The sequence below is a fragment of the Gnatocerus cornutus genome, chromosome 2, assembly GCF_029298725.1.
Source record: "Gnatocerus cornutus isolate USDA-ARS CGAHR chromosome 2, icGnaCorn1.1, whole genome shotgun sequence".
NCBI lineage: Eukaryota > Metazoa > Arthropoda > Insecta > Coleoptera > Tenebrionidae > Gnatocerus > Gnatocerus cornutus.
This window is the reverse complement of record NC_142234.1, coordinates 16,418,008-16,444,761: the sequence shown is the minus strand read 5'-3', so window position 1 is coordinate 16,444,761 and position 26,754 is coordinate 16,418,008. Positions and strand designations below refer to the sequence as shown.

Sequence of the window (26,754 nt, the reverse complement as noted above, 5' to 3'; positions counted from 1 at the left end):
TTGGGCTTGCCACTAGCTCTGATATTTTGTAATGAAAAGTTGTCTGATTTGAAGAAAAACTGCACTGTTTTTAACAATGTTACACTTTTTTACAACACAACACGACTGGGCCAACTGGACAAATGGCAAATCCAACTTTGTGTGTGCTCCCCTCTTTCATATGAAGTCTCATAATATTGCGCAATATTTTTCAACACCAAAGTTATATTATGTAAGTATAAACCGAGATAATCTTTCGCAGGTTCGTTTGCAGTTGTACAAAAAAAAAGTTTCAAAGAAGAACTGTTAACCGGAAAGTAAAATTGAATTTTCGTTAATATGCGTGCGTCAATGTGACCTACTTATCGTTAAAGCGCTTGGAATTTTTTGCTTGTAAAACAATCAATGAGTTTAATAGTTGAAATGATTTTTGTATTGCACAAAAACATTACTATCTTTATACGTCTAGATTACAGAGTAGAATAGTAAAGAAAATAGGCAATTACGCAATATTATGTAATGATTGATTTGATAGGCAACACATTATACAATGACTTGCATCCTCAAGTTCTCAAGTATTTTCATAATTTTTGTTTGCATGTTTCGCCCGAACTCAATCGAGGCGTAAAAACAGTAGAACATAATGCAGTTTGGAGAACGAAACGAACTAATAATGTAATCACAAACAGACAAAGTCATTTATTCAAATAAATAGAAAACAGTAACAAGATTTTTCGAAGAACGCAGTCATATCACAGGTTTAGAGTCAAATCTGGAGTGTTTGACGTCTGCAGAAGTGCAGATTTCAGTTCGATTTTTCGACTATTTTTGTAGTGTTTTCCTCCAACCACATGTGTGCTTTACTAAGTAAAACTGTTTTACATAATCTGGGCAGGTGCACCGATGTTCGCCAGGTGGAAACCGTTCTAAAGACAAAGCAGTTTCTATATGACTAAACTCTGCCACTGTTGTTCTTTTTCCTGTATAGGCAATAATGTCGTTGGCGACCAACCCTGCTCCTACATGTGCGTCACCACCATTGACTGTTCCATTCTAAAAGTAATAGAAAAGTAATGTTTTTCTAAAGAGCTTGATGTATTTGCATACAGCCAAAGGTAAGTCTAGTAAAGAAGATAGATCTTCAAGGGCATCAGGACTTGTGTCTTTATGTAGGATACCTCCATGGTTATTGAGAACACAATATGATCCAACTAACGGATTATTAGCGATTGTATGTCGAAAAACTTCGACTTGTAATGTGTCTTCTATTATTTCTTCACTTTCCTAGAAAGAAAAAGATGTTAGTTATAGCCATTTAGCTGCTTGTAAACAGAAACACACTTTGTCTAAGTCAGGGTGGATGAGTGCCACGCGATCATTACACACTATCACATTTCCTAATCCAGATAAACGTTCTTCTAATTCTTTTACTTCCACAGAATCCGGTAATTCTTCTTTGATATACCTTAGTTCATTGTCATAAATAGTGTTAGGAACAAGAAGACCATTCTTATTTCCAATGCACAAACAGCCGACTATTCTACATCCAGCTAAAGAAGTGCATATAACTTTAGTTGAAAGTAATTCCTCTTCTTCACTTCTAAAACAACAAATTTATGTTATTATTTTCGCAGTAGTTTATAACTGGTACGTACCCACTGCAAAAAAGTGCTTGGTCGCCTCCAACTAAGACGTACGAATTTGTTAATCTGACAAAGGTGCCAATGTCATAGCTGGTTCCAATAGCTATACGGAAGACTTGCCTTTCAGGTATTAAATTTCTTCTATAATTTTGTTTGTAATATTTTCGTATTCTATCAAGAGATTTATCAAGAGGGGCAGGATAGGCCGGAAAATCTTCTATTTGAGTAGGTTTAGCTCCCAGGCTTGAAGACGATTCTTCGGAAGTCATGTTGTGATAAGATGTTCTCAAGTGCTACGAACTGGACAGGCACTACTGCGCTCAACTGCGTTGACTTCACTTTTAACTACAATCTCCAGCAGTTTTACCGGTTATATACCGTTATCTAATGTTGTGCAATATTTTCCAATTTGACTGCGCACTTATTCAACAAATTAGAAATTTTTTACTAAAACTTTTGTTAACTTGAACAGAAATTGCATTCATTCGTTTTACATTTGTTGTCAATTTATTATCAATTTTGAATTTTTTGGGCTCCCTTTTAGTTTGCACAGTTAACAGTAAAAATTAAAACTTTTCCTCTGTTGTAAAAAAGGTCAAAATACTTTATAAACAGGCAAACATTTTTCAACAATTATTATTTTCAAAGAGTTTTTGATTCAAAATTGACATATAAGTTGGTTTTCATTTATACAGGGTCCGGCAACACTTGTGTCCACCCCCAAAATCGTCTTTAATTTTAAAGAGAAAATTTTGAAAATTTGCATACACTCATAGTTGACAAAGCTCTAGAAGCCGACGAAAAAATTTATTTTTTATCACTTATAGTTTTATCGTCGCGACGCCTTAAAAGTGTATTTTTTAGCTAATTGTGAAGTTTTATGAAATGAACCTTTAATTTAATTTTTTTTCAATATAAATGTGTTAAAAATATCTCAGTTGACATTTTAGATTTAATGTAAATTATTCAAAATTTGAGGAAAAAATGCTGTTTTATCAAGTTAGTTTCCAATTTTATTACGTCAAAATTGGGAACTACGTTTACACCCATCTGTCAACATCTTGTGTCACAAATGACATCTATTCTTTGGTTCGTTTTAGAAGGTAACAAAAGTCTTACTTGGCGAAATTGTCGCTTTGTCGATGTTAATTAACGATTTCTAGTGTCCAGAACGTGCAACATACCCGAGCTAATCAAAATTCACCTTCATATGAGTGAATGAAGTGACTTGTGAAATTTTGGTGTAAACGTAGTTTGTCACTGCACCGTCAAAATGTTGAAAACTAACTTGATAAAACAGCGTTTTTTTCGCAAATTTTAAACACTATTTGAAGTAGATTTAAAATAAAAACTCAAATATTTGTATTACAGTTATGTTGAAAAAAAATTGAATTCGCTAATATTACCTCAAAAAACCCAAAAATCGCTAAAAATTAAACTTTTTAGGCGTCGCGACGCCAAAGAAACCGTGATATCAAAACAAATTTTGTCAGCTTCTAGAGCCTTGTCAACTATAAGCGTATGCAAATTTTCAAAATTTTATCTTTAAAATTAAAGACGATTTTAGGGGTGGACACAAGTGTTGCCGGACCCTGTATATTTGTTTTAATTGTTAAAAGAATCTAGATATTTTGCAAGCTCTTTTTTGTCGCTTCTTGGAATTGCGTACTTTAGTCGCGGTTTACATAATTAATAAAACAAATTACCAGAGATAAACAAAAAGAATGAAAATATATGAACTCAAGGATCGTCTGAACGTTAAAGATTCTCTTAGCATAAATAAATTACAAGAAATTTCCAAGTATAATAAAAAGTAAGCTTGACCTCTTTCAGATCGATTGTATCAAAAAGCAGCACGCATGTCAATCAAAACATTTTCAAATTTTACCGCGCTAGTTTGTGGGCGGTGCCGTCCGAATTTTGACATTTAAGAAATGTGGTCATTCTTTGATGGTATTGCTGGTCATCTGACATCCGTTCGATGTTTATAAATAAGAAATAAATTGGATTAGTGTAATGTGAAATCAATAACTCACTGGCTATGTTGAGTGACGACTACTCATGTAGTCTAATGAGAATGCAGGGTCTTAGATTATAGTTAAATTAGACTTGCTAGAATCCAACTAAATCATGGAATTTTATAAATGTTTTCTTCTGTTTGGTGGTAAGTCAAGACAGTTGAGAGTCCCTCCCGTTTATTCAAGTTTTTTCCAGTGTTGATAGTCTATGGCTCGTGCTCAAGAGTACTGGAACTTAGCGACAAGTTTTCCGAAATTTACAAAGAGGGGGGCTATTGGTTAGTTAAGTTTTATGCACCTTGGTGTGGGCACTGCAAACGTTTAGAGCCCGTTTGGGCGCAAGTAGCACAATCACTTTATAAAACCAATATAAGAGTAGGAAGAATTGACTGTACAAGGTTTCCTAGTCTGGCCACTGAATTTTCAGTAAGTGGTTTCCCTACTATTAAATTTATCAAGGCAGAAGAAGAATTTACTTTTCATGGAGACAGAACAAAGGATGATATTGTCAACTTTGCAATTAGAATGGCGGGGCCCCCAGTCCAGGACGTTACGCGATCTGAAAGTTTGATCAATCTCAAACAGATGAATCAGCTATTTTTTATGTATGTGGGAGATCAAGAGGGGACACTATGGGAAGCTTTTTATCACGTTGCTAGTAAGCTACAACCTCATGGGTTTTTCTACGCTGCTAACAAAGAAATTGCAAAGCAACATGTTGATGTAGATGAGCTGCCTGCCGTTTTTGTCTACAAGGAAAGCTTGCACTACTTTTACACAAGTATGTTTGGAATGAAAAAAACACAGAAATAACGTCTTTATTTCAGTTGAATCAGGGTCAAGTGATCTTAATGAATCTCAAGAAGCACAACATTTGAATGCTTCCATGTATAAATGGATCAATGAAGAGAGATTTGAAACCTTTCCTAAAATCACCAGAGGCAACATCAACGAAATTATGCAAACTAAAAAATACATAGTCTTGGTGGTGGTTGAGGAAAACAAACTTCAACAGATCAGTCAGGAAATGTTGGAGTTCAGAGACATGGTGGAGTCTGTTATAAGAAAGAAGAGAGACAAATACCACAAATTCTTTCAATTTGGATGGATTGGGAATCCGGAACTTGCAAACAGCATTGCAATGCAAATACTACCATTGCCGCATTTACTAGTACTTAATTCAACCACAAATCATCACCACATTCCAGAAGATGAACCTTCTCAACTTACAGCAGATGCAGTTGATATATTTCTTGAAAGAATTTACAACCAAACCATGCCAGTAAGTTAACTACGCTGCTTGCAACAATGTAACGAGTGTTTTCAGGCTTACGGCGGAAACGGTTTGGCTGTTCGTTTGTACCGGACGTACTTTGAAGCAAGGACTTCACTTGCAGACATGTGGAGAGGAAATCCTGTCCTGACAACGGTTCTCTTTGGGTTGCCCCTGGGATTCTTGTCTTTGATTCTGTATTCTATTTGTTGTTCAGACATTCTTGATGCAGATGAGGAGGAGGAAGAAGGTAAGAATGAGAAACGTCAACAATTTTATAACAATTTTTACAAAATTTTAGAACTGCTACATGAGAAGAAAGAATAGTTAACAGAAAGGTGTAAACTAGTCAAATGTTATGTAGTCTGTTTTATATATTATAAATACGTGATTTTATTCGTTTATTGTATATATTAAAACTATGAGTCTTTAAGTGTTGTTTGTGAAATAAAGTTTTTCAACAATAACAATTCTTCACTAAAAGTCCTCATCATCAGAATCCAATGCGGCTCTCCTTCTGTCAAACTTCACTGTTGATTTCTTCTGAGTTTGGGCGCTAACATTTTCAAGTAAATTAATGAGTTCTTGCTCCCCGATTTTAGTGCATATTTGTCCCGTTTGTGCCATTCTAAGCAGCATATTTTCAACTAGGCGACCTTTATCAGGTTTTCCCAACATTAAGGTGTTCACTGGAAATTTTAAAGCAATCAAGAACAAGTATTTAATATATAACAATTTGTTTTCAATGAGACAAGGGAATGTTTTAATCATCATATGGGGGAACATAACCTAAAAATAACTTACAACGTGCCCTAGCCGACTGGTCTAAAATCTGAGACAAAATCGAATTTTTAGCGTCTTCCTGAGCTCTCGCTTGTTCTTCTTTTCGTTTCTGGGTGTCTTCAGATTTTGAATCCCCCTGTAAAAATCAAAATTTCGGACTTTAAAGTGATCGCAGTTTTGAAGCGCATAAATACCTGATATTGGGACTGGAGTTGAGCCAGTCGCTGCTTTCGAAGCTCTTCTAAATCTGGATCTCCCATTTTTGATAATATTTTATTAAATATTTAGGTATTTGTGGGAGACACGACCGTCAAGCTTAATCGAATGTCATTTCTAGGGATTTTTGATGTCATTGTCAATTTTGTTATGATATTTCTTTCTAAATCCCCACCACAATTCCCTACCGCCAAACCCGTTACACACAGCCGAACTTAAATTTTCCAAAATTTTAATCGGCTATAACTCAGTTATTTGTTGTCGTAGCTTAATATAGTGAAAGGATTTCGATTTTGCACAAAATTCTGCTTAAAATGAGCCATAATAACACAAGTTTGCTCCAAAAATAAGCGAAATATTGACCGGAGAACTTTGTCATACTTTGCCATACTTACATATTGGAAAACTGTTTAGAAAACGTCATTTTAGGGTGATTTTTAATCAATGTTTTCAAAATGAAAACGACGTTTAATAGCTTTGAATTATACATCTGTCGAAAGAGGAGCTTGAAATCTATCTACTGGCCAAATTTGAGACCTATCGAACAAATAGTTTACAAGCTATGGCCAAAAATAAAAAAAAATGAAAAATTTTTATTGATTGAGTCGGATTTTTTTTTCGCGGATGTGTCGAATCTGAATTTAAATGCCAGATTTGGAATCTGCGGAAAATTATGCGTACACTGATGTTTAATAACTCTAGTTTACTCGAAAAAATAAACGAGATGTCGATATCAGAAGTTTGGTACAGTTTTTGTCATGTATTTTCATCCCGAATATAACTCGGAAGCTCGAAATTGTGGGAAATTTTTCCTCCACTCGTAGTTTCTTTCTCCGGACCACGGCCTCCTAGATATTGTATGAATTTATTCTTTCACAATAAGCGGCCTCTCGCGTTGCCTGAATTATTTCTAAAAGGCGCCCCGCGTGGTGCTACTTTACATTGTGTTCTATTTCGTGGTTTGAGACAAATTTCTAGTTAAACTTTTTTTTTTTCAAAAAAAGCGATTATTTGTGCTTTCTGTTTCGAGGTTCAAGTGTATACTTTCAAAGTGAGGGAAATAAATTAAAAAACATTGATTTTTGTACAAATTTTATTAATTTAGATACAATATATTCATAATATTATAATTCAAACATACTTAATTAAATTAATAAATCTTAACAATCTTTAGCTTTAAATGTTAAACACTCGTTTTCAACCCATGAAAGGGACAAATAGATATGTGAACCGTCGTATCGTATCGGTGAATTTGAGTAGGACCGGACTCTCCAGATTTGGATCCCCAATGATTGACTCGATACAAAAGAGGAGACGTGTTTTATCTGAGAGTGAAAAGAAAACAAATGTACACTCACCCGGGGGTCTAAACCCCCTAGCTGGTAGACGACGAGCGCCTCGATTTCCTTTGGACTCCGTATCTGAAATTACATTTCGTGTTATGGGAACAGCAATTACAAAAAGAAAAACTGTTACCTTCGCGAAGCATCTTGTGTCTCCAAGAACGGCTCTTTTGACTACTGGTCCTCTGTTATTTCTGCTCTGGAAAAAACTTAGCTTAGTGAGACGGTAGTGTAGTGGGCGCAAGCGCTCCACAAGTGACCCAGGGAACTCTGCAGAACTCTGCTATCTGAAACAGAAACAACACAACACAAAACAAATCAACATCATTAAAAAATTATTTATTTGGGAGCTAGCACACGACGAACCTTAAAGAGAAATAGTTAGAAACTCAAACCTGTCGTCGACATCTTCTGCGTTGACAGCTCAACCTGGTGGATTGTGACGTTGTGGGCACTGGAAATTTGCAGAATTCTAAAATCATATTATAGTGCATATTGGTGTTAGTCCCGTGTTAGTATCCCAAAATGTTAATTTCCCATAGCCAGATTGTTACCCATTGTTACCAAAAATTATTTCCTGGTCCCGGTTGTTTGCGCACTTATTCTAAAACTTATTTCATAACTTACTTTCTAAACTTATTTGCCAACTTAATTACTAATTGAACTATTATACTAGGTACAGGAGAGCTCTGAAATAAAGACATAAAAAAAATATTAATCAAAAGAAAGAAGAATCACTGAAGAAAATGGAACTGGAATACACCAGAAACAAACAGAAATTAGCAAAAGGCATCAAGAAGCCAGTTAGTTGTGGGAGGTTGAGTTGGGTGCTTGCAAATCCATCGATGTACTCGGCGATCCATATTCTATCCATCCAGTTCGTGAAGGAAATTTTATCTTCCATTTCGAAAACTGCTGTCCTAGAAATTCCTTCGTTCATCCAATGCTACCTAGAAATATCAAAAAAGAAATTAATAAAGACACAAACTTGAGGAATCGCTTCTCTGCTTCATGACTAAAAAAAGAGCGCAACATTTGTTCCCATCAGCCCATCTGAAGATTTCCGTGGAGAGAGCCAACAGGAATGAGTCCTGAAGCTTCTCATGTTTTTTACAGTGAACAGGTCGCTAGCAAACCGTGTCCACAAACCCTCCTCCTTTTATCCGGGCTTGGGACCGGCAACAGCGTCCTTAGCGCCTTACTTAATGCACCCCAGGACGCTGCAGGCGGAGTTAAAAATCTGTTTGTGTGTAAGTATCTGTTTTGCGTGTAATAGTGAAAGGAAGAAGTGTACTCACCGGGAGTCTCCATTTCCTAGCTGTAGACGATGCGAGGCTCGATTTCCTTTGGACTCCGAATCTGAACTTACATTTCGTGTTATTGGGAACAGTGATTACAAAAAGAAAAAATATTACCATCGCTGCGCACCTCACTCACTTCAAGAACGGTTCCTTTGACTATTGGTTCTCTGCCATTTCTGATCTGGAAAGAACTTAAATTAGTGAGACGGACCGGCCCAAAGGCCGGCCCTGGTGTAGTGGGCGCAAGCGCTCCACAAGTGATCAAGAGAACTCTGCCATCTCAAACAAACAACACAACACAAAACAAATCAACATAATTAAAAAAAATATCCATTTGGGAGCTAGCACACGACGAACCTTAAAGAGAAACAGTTCAAAACTCAAACCTGTCGTCGACATCTTCAGCGTTGGCAGCTCGACCTGGTGGATTGTGACGTTGTGGGTACTGGAATCCTGCAGACTTCTGAAATCTGAAACGTATTATGTTGCATATTGGTGTTAGTCCCGTATTAGTATCCCAAAATGTTAGTTTTCCAATAGTTAGTTATGGTTAAAAACCCCAATATTACCAAATAGTTATTTTCACATTCTGATTTATTATTTGCGCACTTATTCTAAAACTTATTTCATAACTTACTTTCTAAACTTAGTTGCTAACTTAACTAACTATACTAGGTACAGGCGAGCTCTGAAATAAAAACATACAAAAGACATTAATTAAAAATAGGAAGAATCACTGAAGTAAATTATTCACTGGAATACATCAGAAAAAAGCAGAAATTAGTGAAAAAAATCGAGAATTCAATTCGAAACAAGCTCTGAAAAGAAAAGTAGTAAAATGAAATGGGACTTGCGTGCTGGCCAGGGCCTTGATTCCTCGCATCCTGAAGATCCTCCTTGAAGTTGACATCCTGTCCTCCACTTCGATGATGACTGCTGCAATCTGTAACACTCAGAACATTAAAAACTTCTAGACAAGCCCTGAAAAAGAAAGTAGTAATGAAATGGGACTTGCGTGCTGGCCAGGGCCTTGATTCCTCGCATCCTGAAGATCCTCCTTGAAGTTGACATCCTGTCCTCCACTTCGATGATGACTGCTGCAATCTGTAACACTCAGAACATTAAAAACTTCTAGTCAAGCCCTGAAAAGGAAAGTAGTAATAAAATGGGACTTGCGTGCTGGCCGGGGCGTTGATTTTTCGCATCCTGAAGATTCTCCTGGAAGTTGACGTCTTGTCCTCCACTTCGATGATGATTGCTGCAATCTGTAACACTCAGAAAATTAAAAACTTTTTGACAAGCGCTGAAAAGGAAAGTAGTAATGAAATGGGACTTGCTTGCTGGCCGGGGCGTTGAGTCTTTGCATCCTGAAGATCCTCCAAGAAGTTGACATTCTGTCCTCCACTTCGATGTTGACTGCTGCAATCTGTAACACTCAGAACATTAAAAACTTCTAGACAAGCCCTGAAAAGAAAAGTAGTAATGAAATGGAACTTGCTTGCTGGCCGGGGCGTTGAGTCCTTGCATCCTGAAGATCCTCCTGGAAGTTGACGTCCTGTCCTCCACTTCGATGATGACTGCTGCAATCTGTAACACTCAGAACATTAAAAATTTCTAGTCAAGCCCTGAAAAAAAAGTAGTAATAAAATAAAACTTGCATGCTGGCCGAGGCGTTGATTTCTCGCATCCTGAAGATCCTCCTGGAAGTTGACGTTCTGTCCTCCACTCCGATGATGACTGCTGCAATCTGTAACACTCAGAACATTAAAAACTTCTAGTCAAGCCCTGAAAAGGAAAGTAGTAATGAAATGGGGGACTTGCATGCTGGCCGGGGCGTTGATTCCTCGCATCCTGAAGATCCTCCTAGAAGTTGACGTCCTGTCCTCCACTTCGATGATGACTGCTGCAATCTGTAACACTCAGAAAATTAAAAACTTTTTGACAAGCCCTGAAAAGAAAAGTAGTAATGAAATGGGACTTGCTTGCTGGCCGGGGCGTTGAGTCCTTGCATCCTGAAGATCCTCCAAGAAGTTGACATCCTGTCCTCCACTTCGATGTTGACTGCTGCAATCTGTAACACTCAGAACATTAAAAACTTCTAGACAAGCCCTGAAAAGAAAAGTAGTAATGAAATGGAACTTGTTTGCTGGCCGGGGCGTTGAGTCCTTGCATCCTAAAGATCCTCCTGGAAGTTGACGTCCTGTCCTCCACTTCGAGGATGACTGCTGCAATTTGTAACACTCAGAACATTAAAAATTTCTAGTCAAGCCCTGAAAAAAAAAGTAGTAATAAAATAAAACTTGCGTGCTGGCCGAGGCGTTGATTTCTCGCATCCTGAAGATCCTCCTGGAAGTTGACGTTCTGTCCTCCATTCCGATGATGACTGCTGCAATCTGTAACACTCAGAACATTAAAAACTTCTAGACAATCCCTGAAAAGGAAAGTAATAATTAAAGGGGACTTGCTTGCTGGCCCGGACGTTGAGTCGTCGCATCCTGAATGTCCTTCTGGAAGTTGACATCGTGTCCTCCACTCCGATGATGACTGCTACGGTCTGTAACACTCAGAACATTAAAAACTTCTTGACAATCCCTGAAAAGGAAACTAATAATTAAAGGGGACTTGCTTGCTGACCGGGGCGTTGATTCCTCGCATACTGAAGATCCTCCTGGAAGTTGACGTTCTGTCCTCCACTCCGATGATGACTGCTGCAATCTGTAACACTCAGAACATTAAAAACTTCTAGTCAAGCCCTGAAAAGGAAAGTAGTAATGAAATGGGGGACTCGCATGCTGGCCGGGGCGTTGATTCCTCGCATCCTGAAGATCCTCCTAGAAGTTGACGTCCTGTCCTCCACTTCGATGATGACTGCTGCAATCTGTAACACTCAGAAAATTAAAAACTTTTTGACAAGCCCTGAAAAGAAAAGTAGTAATGAAATGGGACTTGCTTGCTGGCCGGGGCGTTGAGTCCTTGCATCCTGAAGATCCTCCAAGAAGTTGACATCCTGTCCTCCACTTCGATGTTGACTGCTGCAATCTGTAACACTCAGAACATTAAAAACTTCTAGACAAGCCCTGAAAAGAAAAGTAGTAATGAAATGGAACTTGCTTGCTGGCCGGGGCGTTGAGTCCTTGCATCCTAAAGATCCTCCTGGAAGTTGACGTCCTGTCCTCCACTTCGAGGATGACTGCTGCAATTTGTAACACTCAGAACATTAAAAATTTCTAGTCAAGCCCTGAAAAAAAAAGTAGTAATAAAATAAAACTTGCGTGCTGGCCGAGGCGTTGATTTCTCGCATCCTGAAGATTCTCCTGGAAGTTGACGTTCTGTCCTCCATTCCGATGATGACTGCTGCAATCTGTAACACTCAGAACATTAAAAACTTCTAGACAATCCCTGAAAAGGAAAGTAATAATTAAAGGGGACTTGCTTGCTGGCCCGGGCGTTGAGTCGTCGCATCCTGAATGTCCTTCTGGAAGTTGACATCGTGTCCTCCACTCCGATGATGACTGCTACAGTCTGTAACACTCAGAACATTAAAAACTTCTTGACAATCCCTGAAAAGGAAACTAATAATTAAAGGGGACTTGCTTGCTGACCGGGGCGTTGATTCCTCGCATACTGAAAATCCTTCTGGAAGTCGTCATCTTCTGCGTTGACAGCCCGATCTGGTGGACTGCAATGTTGTGAAATCGGAAAATTCGCAGAATTCTAAAATCTGAAACAAATCGTGTTGCGTATTCGTGTTAGTCCCAAAATGTTAGTTTCCCCATTAATAAAAATCTTTCAGTTAGATTGTAAATTCTGTTTTGTTAGTAATGCACTTGTACTATAACTTATCACAAAACCTTATTTTTAAACTTAGTTGCTAACTTAATTGCTAACTTATTTGCTAACTTAGCTAACTATACTAGGTACAGGAAAGCTCTGAAATAAAGACATACAAAAGATAGTAATTACAAGAAAGAAGAATCGCTGAAGAAAATGGAACTGGAATACACCTAAAACAAACAAAAATTAGTGAAAAGCAACAAGAAGTCAGTTATGGGAAGTTGCGTTGGGTGCTTGCCAATTCATCGACGCACTCGGCGATCCACACTCTATCTATCCAGTTTGTGAAGAAAATTTTATCATCCACTTCGAAATCTGCTGAAACCTGGAATTATCAAAAAAGAATTTAATAAGGACACACTTGAGTTTGTCAAAGGTATTGCTTCTCTGCTTCATGACTAAGAAAAGAGTGTAACATTTGTTCCCATCAACCCATCTGAAGATTTCCGTGGAAAGAGCCAACAGAAAGGAGTCCTGAAGCTTCTCATGTTCTTTTACAGTGGACAGGTCGCTAGCAAACCTGTCCACAAACCCTCCTCCTTTTATCCGGGCTTGGGACCGGCAACAGCGTCCTTAGTGCCTTACTTAATGCACTCCAGGACGCTGCAGGCGGAGTTAAAAATCTGTTTGTGTGTAAGTATCTGTTTTGCGTGTAATAGTGAAAGAAAGAAATGTACTCACCGGGGGCGGGGCTCTCCACTTCCTGGCTGAAGACGATGAGAGGATCGATTTCCTTTGGACTCCTAATCTGAAATTACACTTCGTGTTATTGGAGACAGCAATTACAAGAAGAAAATCAATTACCGTGGTTGGACATCTTATCTCTTCAAAAACGGCTTGTTTGACTACTGGTCCCTTGCCATTTGGGCTCTGGAAAAAACTTATTTTAGTGAGACGGGCCGGCCCAAAGGCCGACCCTGGTGTAGTGGGCGCAAGCGCTCCACAAGTGACCAAGGGAACTCTGCAGAACTCTGCTATCTGAAACAAAAACAACACAACACAAAACAAATCAACAAACCCATTGAGTGCTAGCACTCAACATTTCAAAACCTGAAAGAGAAATGGTTAGAAACTCAAACCTGTCGTCGACATCTTCAGCGTTGACAGCTCGACCTAGTGAACTGTGACGTTGTGGGCACTGGAATATCCTGCAGAATTCTAAAATCTGAAACGTATTATAGTCACATATTGGTGTTAGTCCCGTATTAGTATTCCGAAATGTTAGTTTCCCAATAGTTAGTTATGGTTAAAACCCCAATATTACCAAATAATTGTTTTCATATTCCGATTTATTAATTGCACACTTATTCTAAAACTTATTTTATAACTTATTTCCTAAACTTAGTTGCTTACGTAACTAACTTAACTAACTAAACTAGGTACAGGAGAGCTCTGAAATAAAGACATACAAAAGACATTAATTATAAGGAAGAAGGAACACTGAAGAAAATTCTTCTCTGGAATACACCTGAAAGAAGCAAAAATTAGTGAAAAGAATCAAGAATTCAGTTCTAAAAAAGCTCTAAAAAGAAAAGTATTAAAATGAAATGGAACTTGCTTGCTGGCCGGGGCGTTGATTCCGTGCATTCTGAAGATTCTCCTGGAAGTTGACGTCCTGTCCTTCACTTCGATAATGACTGCTGCAATCTGTAACACTCAGAACATTAAAAACTTCTAGACAAGCCCTGAAAAAGAAAGTAGTAATGAAATGGGACTTGCGTGCTGGCCAGGGCCTTGATTCCTCGTATCCTGAAGATCCTCCTTGAAGTTGACATCCTGTCCTCCACTTGGATGATGACTGCTGCAATCTGTAACACTCAGAACATTAAAAACTTCTAGTCAAGCCCTGAAAAGGAAAGTAGTAATGAAATGGGACTTGCGTGCTGGCCAGGGCCTTGATTCCTCGCATCCTAAAGATCCTCCTTGAAGTTGACATCCTGTCCTCCACTTCGATGATGACTGCTGCAATCTGTAACACTCAGAACATTAAAAACTTCTAGACAAGCCCTGAAAAGGAAAGTAGTAATGAAATGGGGGACTTGCGTGCTGGCCGGGGCGTTGATTCCTCGCATCCTGAAGATTTTCCTGGAAGTTGACGTCCGTCCTCCACTTCGATGATGACTGCTGCAATCTGTAACACTCAAAACATTAAAAACTTCTAGTCAAGCCCTGAAAAGGAAAGTAGTAATGAAATGGGGGACTTGCGTGCTGGCCGGGGCGTTGATTCCTCGCATCCTCAATATTCTCCTGAAAGTTGACGTCCTGTCCTCCACTTCGATGATGACTGCTGCAATCTGTAACACTCAGAACATTAAAAACTTCTAGTCAAGCCCTGAAAAGGAAAGTAGTAATGAAATGGGACTTGCGTGCTGGCCAGGGCCTTGATTCCTCGCATCCTAAAGATCCTCCTTGAAGTTGACATCCTGTCCTCCACTTCGATGATGACTGCTGCAATCTGTAACACTCAGAACATTAAAAACTTCTAGACAAGCCCTGAAAAGGAAAGTAGTAATGAAATAGGGGACTTGCGTGCTGGCCGGGGCGTTGATTCCTCGCATCCTGAAGATTCTCCTGGAAGTTGACGTCCTGTCCTCCACTTCGATGATGACTGCTGCAATCTGTAACACTCAGAACATTAAAAACTTCTAGTCAAGCCCTGAAAAGGAAAGTAGTAATGAAATGGGGGACTTGCGTGCTGGCCGGGGCGTTGATTCCTCGCATCCTGAAGATTTTCCTGGAAGTTGACGTCCGTCCTCCACTTCGATGATGACTGCTGCAATCTGTAACACTCAAAACATTAAAAACTTCTAGTCAAGCCCTGAAAAGGAAAGTAGTAATGAAATGGGGGACTTGCGTGCTGGCCGGGGCGTTGATTCCTCGCATCCTCAATATTCTCCTGAAAGTTGACGTCCTGTCCTCCACTTCGATGATGACTGCTGCAATCTGTAACACTCAGAACATTAAAAACTTCTAGTCAAGCCCTGAAAAGGAAAGTAGTAATGAAATGGGACTTGCTTGCTGGCCGGGGCGTTGAGTCTTTGCATCCTGAAGATCCTCCAAGAAGTTGACGTCCTGTCCTCCACTTCGATGATGACTGCTGCAATCTGTAACACTCAAAACATTAAAAACTTCTAGACAAGCCCTGAAAAGGAAAGTAGTAATGAAATGGGGGACTTGCGTGCTGGCCGGGGCGTTGATTCCTCGCATCCTCAATATTCTCCTGAAAGTTGACGTCCTGTCCTCCACTTCGATGATGACTGCTGCAATCTGTAACACTCAGAACATTAAAAACTTCTAGTCAAGCTCTAAAAAGAAAAATAGTAATGAAATGAGGGACTTACGTGCTGGCCGGGGCGTTGATTCCTCGCATCCTGAAGATCCTCCAAGAAGTTGACGTCCTGTCCTCCACTTCGATGATGACTGCTGCAATCTGTAACACTCAGAAAATTAAAGTAATGAAATGGGACTTGCTTGCTGGCCGGGGCGTTGAGTCTTTGCATCCTGAAGATCCTCCAAGAAGTTGACGTCCTGTCCTCCACTTCGATGATGACTGCTGCAATCTATGTATAACATTCAAAACATTAAAAACTTCTAAACAATCCCTGAAAAGAAATTAATAAAAATGAAGTGTAACTTGCGTCCGGACAGCGATGTTGGAGGTTACCATCCACGAAGATGTTCCAGGAGAACTCCATAAATTTGAGACCTAAAACATATTACAATCCATGTTTGAGTTAGTCCCGTATTAATACCCCAAAATGTTTTCCGAGAGTAAAAATTTCAGTTTCATCCAGTGCCGCATCCCTGTTTTGTTCGTTGTGGAGTTAACTTAACTTATGTCATAACTTACTTTCTAACTTAATTGCTAACCTACTTGCTAACTTAACTAACTATATTAAGTACAGGCGAGCTCTGAAATGAAGAAATACAACATTTTTATTAAAGATCTTCTCATTTTCTCGAGATGCATATCTGAAACAAATAGAAATTAATGAAAATAATTGAAACATGATTAAAAATTGGTAAACAAGTCAGTAAAACCTTTGAAGATCCCACTAGGGTCTCTTGCTTCCTCTTCTTCCATCCTATGCGACCTAGAAATATCAAAAAAAAATTAATAATAACACACACTTGAGGAATCGCTTCTACGCTTCATGACTAAGAAAAGAGTGCAACATTTGTTCCCATCAACCCATCTGAAGATTTCCGTGGAGAGAGCCAACAGGAATGAGTCCTGAGAAGCTTCTCATATTTTTTTACAGTGGACAGGTCGCTAGCAAACCGTGTCCACAAACCCTCCTCCTTTTATCCGGGCTTGGGACCGGCAGCAGCGTCCTTAGTGCTTTACTTAATGCACCCCAGGACGCAGCAGGCGGAGTTAAAAATCAAATCGAGTCAAAACAAACTTGTCAAATGAGCGGCGCACTGAATAACATTTAAACACATTTTACTTTAAATTGTTTAAATTAATAATCGAAAAGTCTTGAGAAACTGACGTGAAATGCCTGTAAACCGAAATGTCTTTTCACTACTATTCACTCTCTTGATTTCTTAGAAACGCAATGTTAACACGACGAGAGCCACTGCACAACTGCCCTCCCGACCGACTAATTAAAGACGATTACGAAGTGATTACCCTAACTCTTTGCCAAAAATTGCACGAAAAATTGTTGTAGCAGACAAAGGCCCGGACCAGAGGCGCTAATTGATTTACACCCTGACCAACTAATTAAATAGGATTACGTGATAACCTAACTGTTTTTTTTTATTGCGCAAAAAAATTGTTCACTAACAAAGGCACTCTCAAAACTATCACAATTAAATTAAACGGAATGTTCTATATAGGTAAATTGTTTAAACTATTAAACGAAAATCCCGAGGAACGAATGTGAAGTGTCTAAATGGAAACGGTTCTAAAAATAAACTATCCACTAGTACCCACCTTGCAACTATTTAATTCCAAAAGCGCGGTCCGACTAACACTCCGATCGAGCAAATACGATCAGCGAACACAAAAGGTAATCGAAAAGTCACAAGAAACTAACGCGAATCGTCCCCAAATCAACCATCACTCTAGTACTCACCCTGCGACGATTCAATTCAAAAGTCATTTTATTTCTACAAACGCACTGATAACACGTCTTTCTTCGTCGAGAGCCACTGCACAACTGCCCTCTCGACCGACTAATTAAATACTGTTACGTGATACCTAACTTTTTTCGTCATTGCAAAAAAATTAATAGTGGCAGACAAAGGCCCGAACAAAATCGCTAAATGATTGAGACCCCGACCACCTAATTACGTGATTACCTAACTGTTTTTCTTATTGCGCAAAAAAATGTTTGCGCTAACAAAGGCACTGCACTTTTAAACTATGAAAATTTAAAGGGAATAAACCGAACGTTTCCTATATTTTTCTGTCACTAACCACTTGAAGAGCTAACGCGTAAAGTCATATAATAACTTTAAACAAAGGCAAAATTGTTTAAACCAATAAAAATAAACGACAAGTCCCGATTAAACTAATGCAAAATGTGGCTAAATTGAATCGTCTCTAAGTAAACATCTGCTAGTACCCTTTCCGCAACTATTTAATTCCAAAAGCGCGGTCCGACTAACACCATAGAACTGCGCTGATCATCGATTAACTTTAACACAACTAACTTTAAACCAAAGCAAAATTGTTTAAACTAATAAACAAAACAACCCGAGAAACTAACGCGAAATGTCTAAACTGAAACGGCACTAACTAAACTATCTGCTAGAACCCACCCCGCAACTATTCAATTTTAAAAGCGCGATCCGATTGACACCTCGACCGACTTATAATACTACCTCAAAAGAACACTGTGTACTAATAAACGTTTCTAAATCCCAAAGTGAAGAAACTTGAAATTAAATAAACCCGATATTTTAATTAAATTACTGTATCTGTCCAGTAGAGAAGCTAACGCGTGAAGCTCTATCAACTAAACTCCGCATTGAATCGAAAGTCCAGCGAAATGTTTCTGCACTGCATTGTTCCCAAATCAACTTGTTTAGCACCTACCTTTACAATTTTAATCCAAAACGGCACATTTTCACTTCACATACACAAACACATCCGACTCCGTCGAGTCGCACCGCTGAACTGATTGAAATGAAGTGATTAAGTCATTACGAAACTTCGGTAATTGAGCAAAAAATTGTCCTTTGTGTTTATTCGTCAGTGAATTCAAACCGATGAGTTTGCGCACGTTTTAAAAGCAGGACTTACGTTGACATGGAGCGTCGATTTCAAATAATTTTTGCGGTTAAAATACAAGTCAGATTCTGTGGCTCTAAAAAAATAGAAAAAATAGTATAGTGGAACTAAAGTGTGTATAATAATAAACTGTATTGTTAGTTGCCTATGTTACAATTAATGTAGTCTTTTATTACATGCAACCACCAATACATTGTTTTGGTGGTGTTGTGTGACAGTCTTTGTGGTGGAAGCAATTTTTCAAACTAAGAACCTAGCTTCACACAAGTCAAAAGCCCAAAATTTGATAATCGATTTTTCGCGAAAAAAAATCCGACTCAAACAATGAAAATTTTTCATTTTTTTTTTATTTTTGGCCATGGCTTGTAAACTATTTGTCCGATCGATCTCAAATTTAGCCAGTAGATAGATTTCGAGCTCCTCTTTCGACTGATGTATAATTCAAAGCTATTATTTTCATTTTGAAAACATTGATTGAAAATTGAAAATCACCCTAAAATGACTAAAGCAAAACTCAGCAAATTTGGGTCTCATTTTTCGCAGAATAAATCCAAAAACATGAGAATTTTTGAATTTTCGTTAACAAATAACTGAGTTATGGCCGTTTGAATTTTTGAGTTGGGATTACGTTATTACCTAACTGTTTTTCTTATTGCGCAAAAAAATGTTCGCTAACAAAGGCACTCCCAAAACTATCAAAATTAAAATAAAGGGATTAAAACGATTAAAATTGCAATTCCAGATGGTGCTTACAGCGCTATTCAGGTACAAACTCCTGAAATGCACTACGGCTATACTAGTCCAGACGATGGGTCAACCCAGCAATATTAATATCAACAATCAGATATGCCCCAAATGTACTATAAAAATGTTCAAACTTATCAACAAGAGGAGCCTGAATACCAAGTGAATTATGTACCAGCTCCTCCTTAGAATGAGACTCCGTATAATTACCACGCCCATCAAAAAAGAAGTAAAAAGCGAAGATATTTGAGAATAAAACCCGAAACGAAAATAGATGAAGTTATTAAATTACATCCTATCAGAGCGTAGGTGTGATGTAATTTATATTGATATAGTCTTATTTATGATAAAAATGTACCTTGAAGATTTTGACTCTGTGGAGTTGTAAGTACCTAAGATGGAAATGTACCGTGCAATGTGCAATGTCGAAGTATTATATTATTAAGTGATTTGTACTTATTATACTGTTTGTAATTACACGTTTATTTTTTACAAAGTCAAAAATTGTTTTTTAACATGCACCTATGTATTAGTGTGAAAGAAATTTCTTTTTCAAATTCTTTAATTACAAATTGAATATTAAGCTGTTACTTTATAAGACCGAATTTATTTGGAAGTGTTCATAAAGAATTAATTAAATTAGATGCTAACGTAAAAAGAAAGGCGGTTGAAAAAATGTAATGAACATTAATTGCGGTTCTATTTACTTCTTCGTAGTCAAACACCATAAAAATCCAACACGAAAAATATTTTTTAAGAAAATGCCTATTTCGAGATATATTTTGCGTTTTTTGCATATTTTAGCCTAGCTAACCGTGTCTTCAAACCTTCCTTCTATTTATCCAGGGTTGGAACTGGCAACAGCGTCTTTATTAGTACTATTTAATGCACACCTGGATGTCAATCAAAACGACCAATAGACATTTGAATACGATTGGTGTATTTAGTCAGGACCGGGCCCTCCGGAATTGGATCCACAATGATTGACTCAAACCAAAAGAGAGCAATACCTGTTTTATCTGTGCTGTAATCTACAACGTGAGAAACATTAAAAATTTCTTAACAATTTCTGAAAGAAAGAGAAATTAAGTTATAGCGTCGAGACGTCTGTTGCGAGCGGTGGTGTTGAGAGAGAGAGAAATTAATGAAAGCGTCAGGACTGTCTCATCCACGTCGAACTCTTCTACATATAGTCTACAATATGAAAAACATTGAATCTATGCCCAACTCTAAATAAAAGCAAAAATGTGAAAACCAATAAACGAAAAGACTGGAGAAATTAACGCGAAATACTAATTAATAAACTAAACTATCGACTAGAACTCACTCCGCAACAATTCAATTCAATTCCAAAATCGCCCATTATTTATTATAAATGTATGTGTAAAAAAACACGTCTACTATCAACGAGAGTCGCTAAATAATTGATATTCTAACCGAACTAACTAAATATGATTTTGATTACATTACGTGATTACCTAACTCATTTTCTTCATTGCTCAAAAAATGGACAAAACCACATTTCACTTTATTAGAATTTTTCCTAAGCCCTAATCCACCAATTAAAAGAAAATAAATTGTATAAGTTTCAAATAAATTACTGTATCTCTCCACTAGAAGGGCTAACGCGTGAAGCTACGTATATTCAACTAAGCTAAATACTGACTAATTTAAAGACGTTTAACTTTAATCGAAAGCCAAATTGTTAAAACTAATAAACTAAATGTCGCGAGAAACTAAAGCGAAATGTGTCAAAATTGAAACGTTTCTAAATAAACCACCAAATAGTATCCACCCCGCAACTATTCAATTTCAAAATGGCGCTAGCTTGCACAAAATCTTATTTACACTACCTCAATAAGACTGAGGCCCCGAGTCTAATTAAATACGATTACGTAACTTTTTTTCTCAATTGAACGTTTGTTGTGAACAAAAGGTCATTCCACTTTTTTCAAGTGCCGGAATCACGAAAATTAGAGGGAAATAAATCAAATACGTTTCACATAAATTATTTTATCCATAAGAGGAAAGCTAGAAGTCCATAGAAACAAACGCGAAAACTATATCTATTTAGCACGTCTAAATTCAAAACGGCACATCTCCTCCGTCGAGAGACAGTGTTGCGTTGAAGAGATTTGGTTGCATAATGGTTTAAAACGGCCATTTTTGATGTAAATTTTTGCATTCTTTAAGAGCTGGGCTAACGTTTGGTCTGAAAAGTTGCGCTTCACATAAACTCTCGCTGTAAGCGCGGAACTAGATTCGACTGTAACAACTGTATAGTTGGTTGCCTGTTTTAAAAACATACGGTATTGTTGGTTGTCTACCTCAAATGCGCACAATTTTGAGGACAATTTGAGTACAGTTTACCAAACGCTCTAGTGCGGTTATGGGTTTGACTTTTTAAATCGTTTACAGCCACCTTACCGCAAACCCCCATAAACATAATAACGCTCAAGTGGTTGGGTCTCATCTGCCTTCAAATGAACCGTAATAAATATTTTTACCAAGCTGGTCAGTGTTACAAATCGAAACGATGAAATTTCTCAAAATACGACCTGAAGTGCAATTATATGAAGCTTACAAATAGAATTATAATAATTAACTTATTACTCGATTGATTGACACGGTTAACTGGAATGATCCTATTATTTCACGTAAACTATAACAAGATAGCCAATTATTCTGTTTCAATTGGTCACAAAAAGAAATAGGTAGAAATAAAAACAGTTTTAGAAATAAATGTGATATATAAAGAATAAAATAACAAACAGAAAGTTTTTACAAAATAACAAAATAAAGTTAAAATTTATTAAACTCAAGTATCAGTCACTACCAGAGTCTTCCTCTAAATTAACAATGAGCTCCGGCACAAAATTTTGCCTATAAAAATCTTCTTCTTTATTTACGTGCTGCACGCAGTTTGACCAGGTATGGTTGCAACTCCTCCGCGAATTAAAGCCAATGTGGAAGATCCAAATTTGGGCCCAACATTCTTCTTCCGGACGAAATGTTTTAATTGTGACCAAATCAGTTCTACCGAATTAAAGTTGCAGTGATATGCCCCACATTCACAATACATTCATAATATTTATAATTCAAACATAATTTAATTAAATTAATACATTTTTACAATCTCTAGCTTTTTCAACCCATGAAAGCGAAAATTGGATCCACGATGATTGACTCGAAACAAAAGAGAACAACACGTGTTTTATCTGTGAGTGTGAAGGAAACAAATATACACTAACCCGGGGGTCTCCACCCCCTAGCTGGTAGAGGACGAGCGGCTCGATTTCCTTTGGACTCCGTTTCTGAAATTAGAATTTTTAATTGAAGATCTTCTTATCCTTTCGGGAATGAATATCTGAAACAAAAAGAAATTAATCGAAAAGACACACTTGAGGAATCGCTTCTATGCTTTATGACTAAGAAAAAAGTGCAACATTTGTTCCCATCAACCCATCTGAAGATTTCCGTGGAGAGAGCCAACAGGAATGAGTCCTGAAGCTTCTCATGTTTTTTTACAGTGGACAAGTCGCTAGTCCACAAACCCTCCTCCTTTTATCCGGGCTTGGGACCGGCAGCAGCGTCCTTAGTGCATTACTTAATACACCCCAGGACGCTGCAGGCGGAGTTAAAAATCTGTTTGTGTGTAAGTATCTGTTTTGTGCGTAATAGTGAAAGGAAGAAATGTACTCACCGGAGATCTCCACTTCCTAGTTGTAGACGATGCGAGGCTCGATTTCCTTTGGACTCCGTATCTGAAATTACACATTTCGTGTTATTGGGGACAGCATTACAAAATGAAAAACTGTTACCTTCGCTGATCATCTTGGGTCTTCAAGAACGGCTCGTTTGACTTCTGGTTTTCTGTCATGTCTGCTCTGGAAAAAACTTATTTTAGTGAGGCGGGCCGGCCCAAAGGCCGACCCTGGTGTAGTGGGCGCAAGCGCTCCACAAGTGACCAAGGGAACTCTGCAGAACTCTGCTATCTAAAACAGAAACACAACACAAAACAAATCAACAAACCATTGAGTGCTAGCACTCAACATTTCCAAACCTGAAAAAGAAACGGTTAGAAACTCAAACCTGTCGTCGACATCTCCAGCGCTGGCAGCTCGACCTGGTGGATTGTGACGTTGTGGGTACTGGAATCCTGCAGAATTCTAAAATCTGAAACGTATTATGTTGCATATTCTTGTTAGTCCCGTGTTAGTATCCCAAAATGTTAGTTTCCCAATAGTTAGTTATAGTTAAAAACCCCAGTATTACCAAATAATTATTTTCACATTCTGATTTATTATTTGCGCACTTATTCTAAAACTTATTTCATAACTTACTTTCTAAACTTAGTTGCTAACTTAATTGATAACTTAACTAACTATACTTGATACAGGAGAGCTCTGAAATAAAAACATACAAAAGACATTAATTAGAAGAAAGAAGAATCACTGAAGAAAATTCTTCACTGGAATACATCTGAAACAAACCAAAATTAGTGAAAAGAATCAAGAATTCTGATCTAGACAAGCTCTGAAAAGGAAAGTAGTAAAATGAAATGAAACTTGCGTGCTGGCCGGGGCGTTGAATCCTCGCACTCTTGAAGACAGTCCTGGAAGTCGATGTCCTGTCCTCCACCTCGATGACGGCTGCTCTCTGTAACATTCAGAACATTAAAAACTCCTAGACAAGCCCTGAAAAGGAATCTAGTATAAATAAAATGACACTTGCTTGCTGGCCGGAGCGTTGAATCTTCGCACTCTTGAAGACGGTTCTGGAAGTCGAAGTCCTGTCCTCCACCTCGATGTTGGCTCCTCTCTGTAACATTCAGAACATCAAAAACTTCTAGACAAGCCCTGAAAAGGAATCTAGTATAAATAAAATGAAACTTGCTTGCTGGCCGGGGCGTTCAATCCTCGCACTCTTGAAGATGGACCTGGAAGTTGAACTCCTGTCCTCCACCTCGATGTTGGCTCCTCTCTGTAACATTCAGAACATTAAAAACTTCTAGACAAGCCCTGAAAAGGAATCTAGTATAAATAAAATGAAACTTGCTTGCTGGCCGGGGCGTTGAATCCTCGCACTCTTGAAGACGGTCCTGGAAGTCGAAGTCGTGTCCTCCTCCTCGATGACGGCTGCTCTCTGTAACATTCAGAACATTAAAAACTCCTAGACGAGCCCTGAAATGGAATCTAGTATAAATAAAATGACACTTGCTTGCTGACCGGGATGTTGAATCTTCGCACTTTTGAAGACGGTCCTGGAAGTCGATGTCCTGTCCTTCACCTCGATGACGGCTGCTCTCTGTAACATTCAGAACATTAAAAACTCCTAGACGAGCCCTGAAAAGAAATCTAGTATAAATAAAATGAAACTTGCTTGCCGGCCGGGGCGTTGAATCCTTGCACTCTTGAAGATGGACCTGGAAGTTGAACTCCTGTCCTCCACCTCGATGTTGGCTCCTCTCTGTAACATTCAGAACATTAAAAACTTCTAGACAAGCCCTGAAAAGGAATCTAGTATAAATAAAATGAAACTTGCTTGCTGGCCGGGGCGTTGAATCCTCGCACTCTTGAAGTCGTGTCCTCCTCTTCGATGACGGCTGCTCTCTGTAACATTCAGAACATTAAAAACTCCTAGACAAGCCCTGAAAAGAAATCTAGTATAAATAAAATGAAACTTGCTTGCCGGCCGGGGCGTTGAATCCTCGCACTCTTGAAGACGGTCCTGGAAGTTGAAGTCGTGCCCTCCACCTCGATGACGACTGCTCTCTGTAACATTCAGAACATTAAAAACTCCTAGACAAGCCCTGAAAAGGAATCTAGTATAAATAAAATGAAACTTGCTTGCTGGCCGGGGCGTTGAATCCTCGCACTCTTGAAGACGGTCCTGGAAGTCGAAGTCGTGTCCTCCTCCTCGATGACGGCTGCTCTCTGTAACATTCAGAACATTAAAAACTCCTAGACGAGCCCTGAAAAGGAATCTAGTATAAATAAAATTGCACTTGCTTGCTGGCCGGGGCGTTGAATCCTCGCACTCTTGAAGACGGTCCTGGAAGTTGAAGTCGTGCCCTCCACCTCGATGACGACTGCTCTCTGTAACATTCAGAACATTAAAAACTTCTAGACAAGCCCTGAAAAGGAATCTAGTATAAATAAAATGAAACTTGCTTGCTGGCCGGGGCGTTGAATCCTCGCACTCTTGAAGACGGTCCTGGAAGTCGAAGTCGTGTCCTCCTCCTCGATGACGGGTGCTCTCTGTAACATTCAGAACATTAAAAACTCCTAGACGAGCCCTGAAATGGAATCTAGTATAAATAAAATGACACTTGCTTGCTGACCGGGGCGTTGAATCTTCGCACTTTTGAAGACGGTCCTGGAAGTCGATGTCCTGTCCTCCACCTCGATGACGGCTGCTCTCTGTAACCTTCAGAACATTAAAAACTCCTAGACGAGCCCTGAAAAGAAATCTAGTATAAATAAAATGAAACTTGCTTGCCGGCCGGGGCGTTGAATCCTTGCACTCTTGAAGATGGACCTGGAAGTTGAACTCCTGTCCTCCACCTCAATGTTGGCTCCTCTCTGTAACATTCGGAACATTAAAAACTTCTAGACAAACCCTGAAAAGGAATCTAGTATAAATAAAATGAAACTTGCTTGCTGGCCGGGGCGTTGAATCCTCGCACTCTTGAAGACGTGTCCTCCTCTTCGATGACGGCTGCTCTCTGTAACATTCAGAACATTAAAAACTCCTAGACAAGCCCTGAAAAGGAATCAAGTATAAATAAAATGAAACTTGCTTGCCGGCCGGGACGTTGAATCCTCGCACTCTTGAAGACGGTCCTGGAAGTCGAAGTCGTGTCCTCCTCCTCAGTGACGGCTGCTCTCTGTAACATTCAGAACATTAAAAACTCCTAAACGAGCCCTGAAAAGGAATCTAGTATAAATAAAGTGACACTTGCTTGCTGGCCGGGGCGTTGAATCCTTGCACTCTTGAAGACGGTCCTGGAAGTCGATGTCCTGTCCTCCACCTCGATGACGGCTGCTCTCTGTAACATTCAGAACATTAAAAACTCCTAAACGAGCCCTGAAAAGGAATCTAGTATAAATAAAATGACACTTGCTTGCTGGCCAGGGCGTTGAATCCTCGCACTCTTGAAGACGGTCCTGGAAGTTGAATTCGTGCCCTCCACCTCGATGACGACTGCTCTCTGTAATACTCAGAACATTAAAAACTCCTAGACGAGCCCTGAAATAGAATCTAGTATAAATAAAATGACACTTGCTTGCTGACCGGGGCGTTGAATCCTAGCACTCTTGAAGACGGTTCTGGAAGTCGATGTCCTGTCCTCCACTTTGATGACGGCTGCTCTC

At 38.7% G+C, this 26,754-nt stretch overlaps 4 protein-coding genes and 1 long non-coding RNA gene across 5 annotated transcripts; 2 read left to right on the top strand and 3 right to left on the bottom strand.

Moving 5' to 3' along the window:
- Window positions 1-76: 76 nt before the first annotated feature.
- LOC148179545 (uncharacterized) lies at window positions 77-3,536 on the top strand. The gene is made up of 2 exons (XR_015769640.1): window positions 77-211; window positions 3,456-3,536. It is a non-coding gene; the product is annotated as an uncharacterized LOC148179545 (long non-coding RNA).
- On the bottom strand, window positions 656-2,008 carry LOC148179546 (eukaryotic translation initiation factor 6-like). The gene is made up of 4 exons (XM_088030621.1): window positions 1,635-2,008; window positions 1,321-1,579; window positions 1,087-1,263; window positions 656-1,032 (listed from the first exon to the last, which is right to left on the bottom strand). Exons 1-4 carry the CDS (start codon window positions 1,889-1,891, stop codon window positions 802-804), a joined length of 924 nt encoding a protein of 307 aa, XP_087886747.1. The 5' UTR covers window positions 1,892-2,008; the 3' UTR covers window positions 656-801.
- A 1-nt stretch (window position 3,537) lies between the features above and the next one.
- Window positions 3,538-5,342, top strand: Tmx3 (Thioredoxin-related transmembrane protein 3). Its single transcript, XM_088030620.1, has 5 exons — window positions 3,538-3,786; window positions 3,837-4,421; window positions 4,468-4,922; window positions 4,968-5,163; window positions 5,215-5,342. Exons 1-5 carry the CDS (start codon window positions 3,753-3,755, stop codon window positions 5,238-5,240), a joined length of 1,296 nt encoding a protein of 431 aa, XP_087886746.1. The 5' UTR covers window positions 3,538-3,752; the 3' UTR covers window positions 5,241-5,342.
- On the bottom strand, window positions 5,185-6,066 carry PDCD-5 (programmed cell death 5). The gene is made up of 3 exons (XM_088030624.1): window positions 5,891-6,066; window positions 5,718-5,832; window positions 5,185-5,602 (listed from the first exon to the last, which is right to left on the bottom strand). Exons 1-3 carry the CDS (start codon window positions 5,954-5,956, stop codon window positions 5,391-5,393), a joined length of 393 nt encoding a protein of 130 aa, XP_087886750.1. The 5' UTR covers window positions 5,957-6,066; the 3' UTR covers window positions 5,185-5,390.
- Window positions 6,067-6,987: 921 nt separating this feature from the next.
- Window positions 6,988-8,195, bottom strand: LOC148179542 (uncharacterized). The gene is made up of 7 exons (XM_088029545.1): window positions 8,019-8,195; window positions 7,912-7,944; window positions 7,810-7,859; window positions 7,685-7,727; window positions 7,613-7,621; window positions 7,389-7,538; window positions 6,988-7,333 (listed from the first exon to the last, which is right to left on the bottom strand). The coding sequence occupies exons 1-7, from the start codon at window positions 8,193-8,195 to the stop codon at window positions 7,073-7,075; spliced, it is 723 nt and encodes a 240-aa protein (XP_087885671.1). The 3' UTR covers window positions 6,988-7,072.
- Between the last annotated feature and the right edge of the window lie 18,559 nt (window positions 8,196-26,754).

Coding starts and splice junctions, on each gene's coding strand:
- LOC148179546 (XM_088030621.1), bottom strand. CDS start 1,891: ATGACTTCCGAAGAATCGTCTTCAAGCCTGGGAGCTAAACCTACTCAA. Junction 1,580..1,634: donor CAAGCACTTTTTTGCAGTGG/GTACGTACCAGT, acceptor TTGTTGTTTTAG/AAGTGAAGAAGAGGAATTAC. Junction 1,033..1,086: donor TACTAGACTTACCTTTGGCT/GTATGCAAATAC, acceptor TATTACTTTTAG/AATGGAACAGTCAATGGTGG.
- LOC148179542 (XM_088029545.1), bottom strand. CDS start 8,195: ATGAACGAAGGAATTTCTAGGACAGCAGTTTTCGAAATGGAAGATAAA. Junction 7,945..8,018: donor CTAATTTCTGTTTGTTTCTG/GTGTATTCCAGT, acceptor TCTTTATTTCAG/AGCTCTCCTGTACCTAGTAT. Junction 7,860..7,911: donor CTAGTATAATAGTTCAATTA/GTAATTAAGTTG, acceptor AATAAGTTTTAG/AATAAGTGCGCAAACAACCG.
- Tmx3 (XM_088030620.1), top strand. CDS start 3,753: ATGGAATTTTATAAATGTTTTCTTCTGTTTGGTG. Junction 3,787..3,836: donor ATGTTTTCTTCTGTTTGGTG/GTAAGTCAAGAC, acceptor AGTTTTTTCCAG/TGTTGATAGTCTATGGCTCG. Junction 5,164..5,214: donor AGATGAGGAGGAGGAAGAAG/GTAAGAATGAGA, acceptor ACAAAATTTTAG/AACTGCTACATGAGAAGAAA.
- PDCD-5 (XM_088030624.1), bottom strand. CDS start 5,956: ATGGGAGATCCAGATTTAGAAGAGCTTCGAAAGCAGCGACTGGCTCAA. Junction 5,833..5,890: donor AACTCCAGTCCCAATATCAG/GTATTTATGCGC, acceptor TGATTTTTACAG/GGGGATTCAAAATCTGAAGA. Junction 5,603..5,717: donor CCAGTCGGCTAGGGCACGTT/GTAAGTTATTTT, acceptor TAAAATTTCCAG/TGAACACCTTAATGTTGGGA.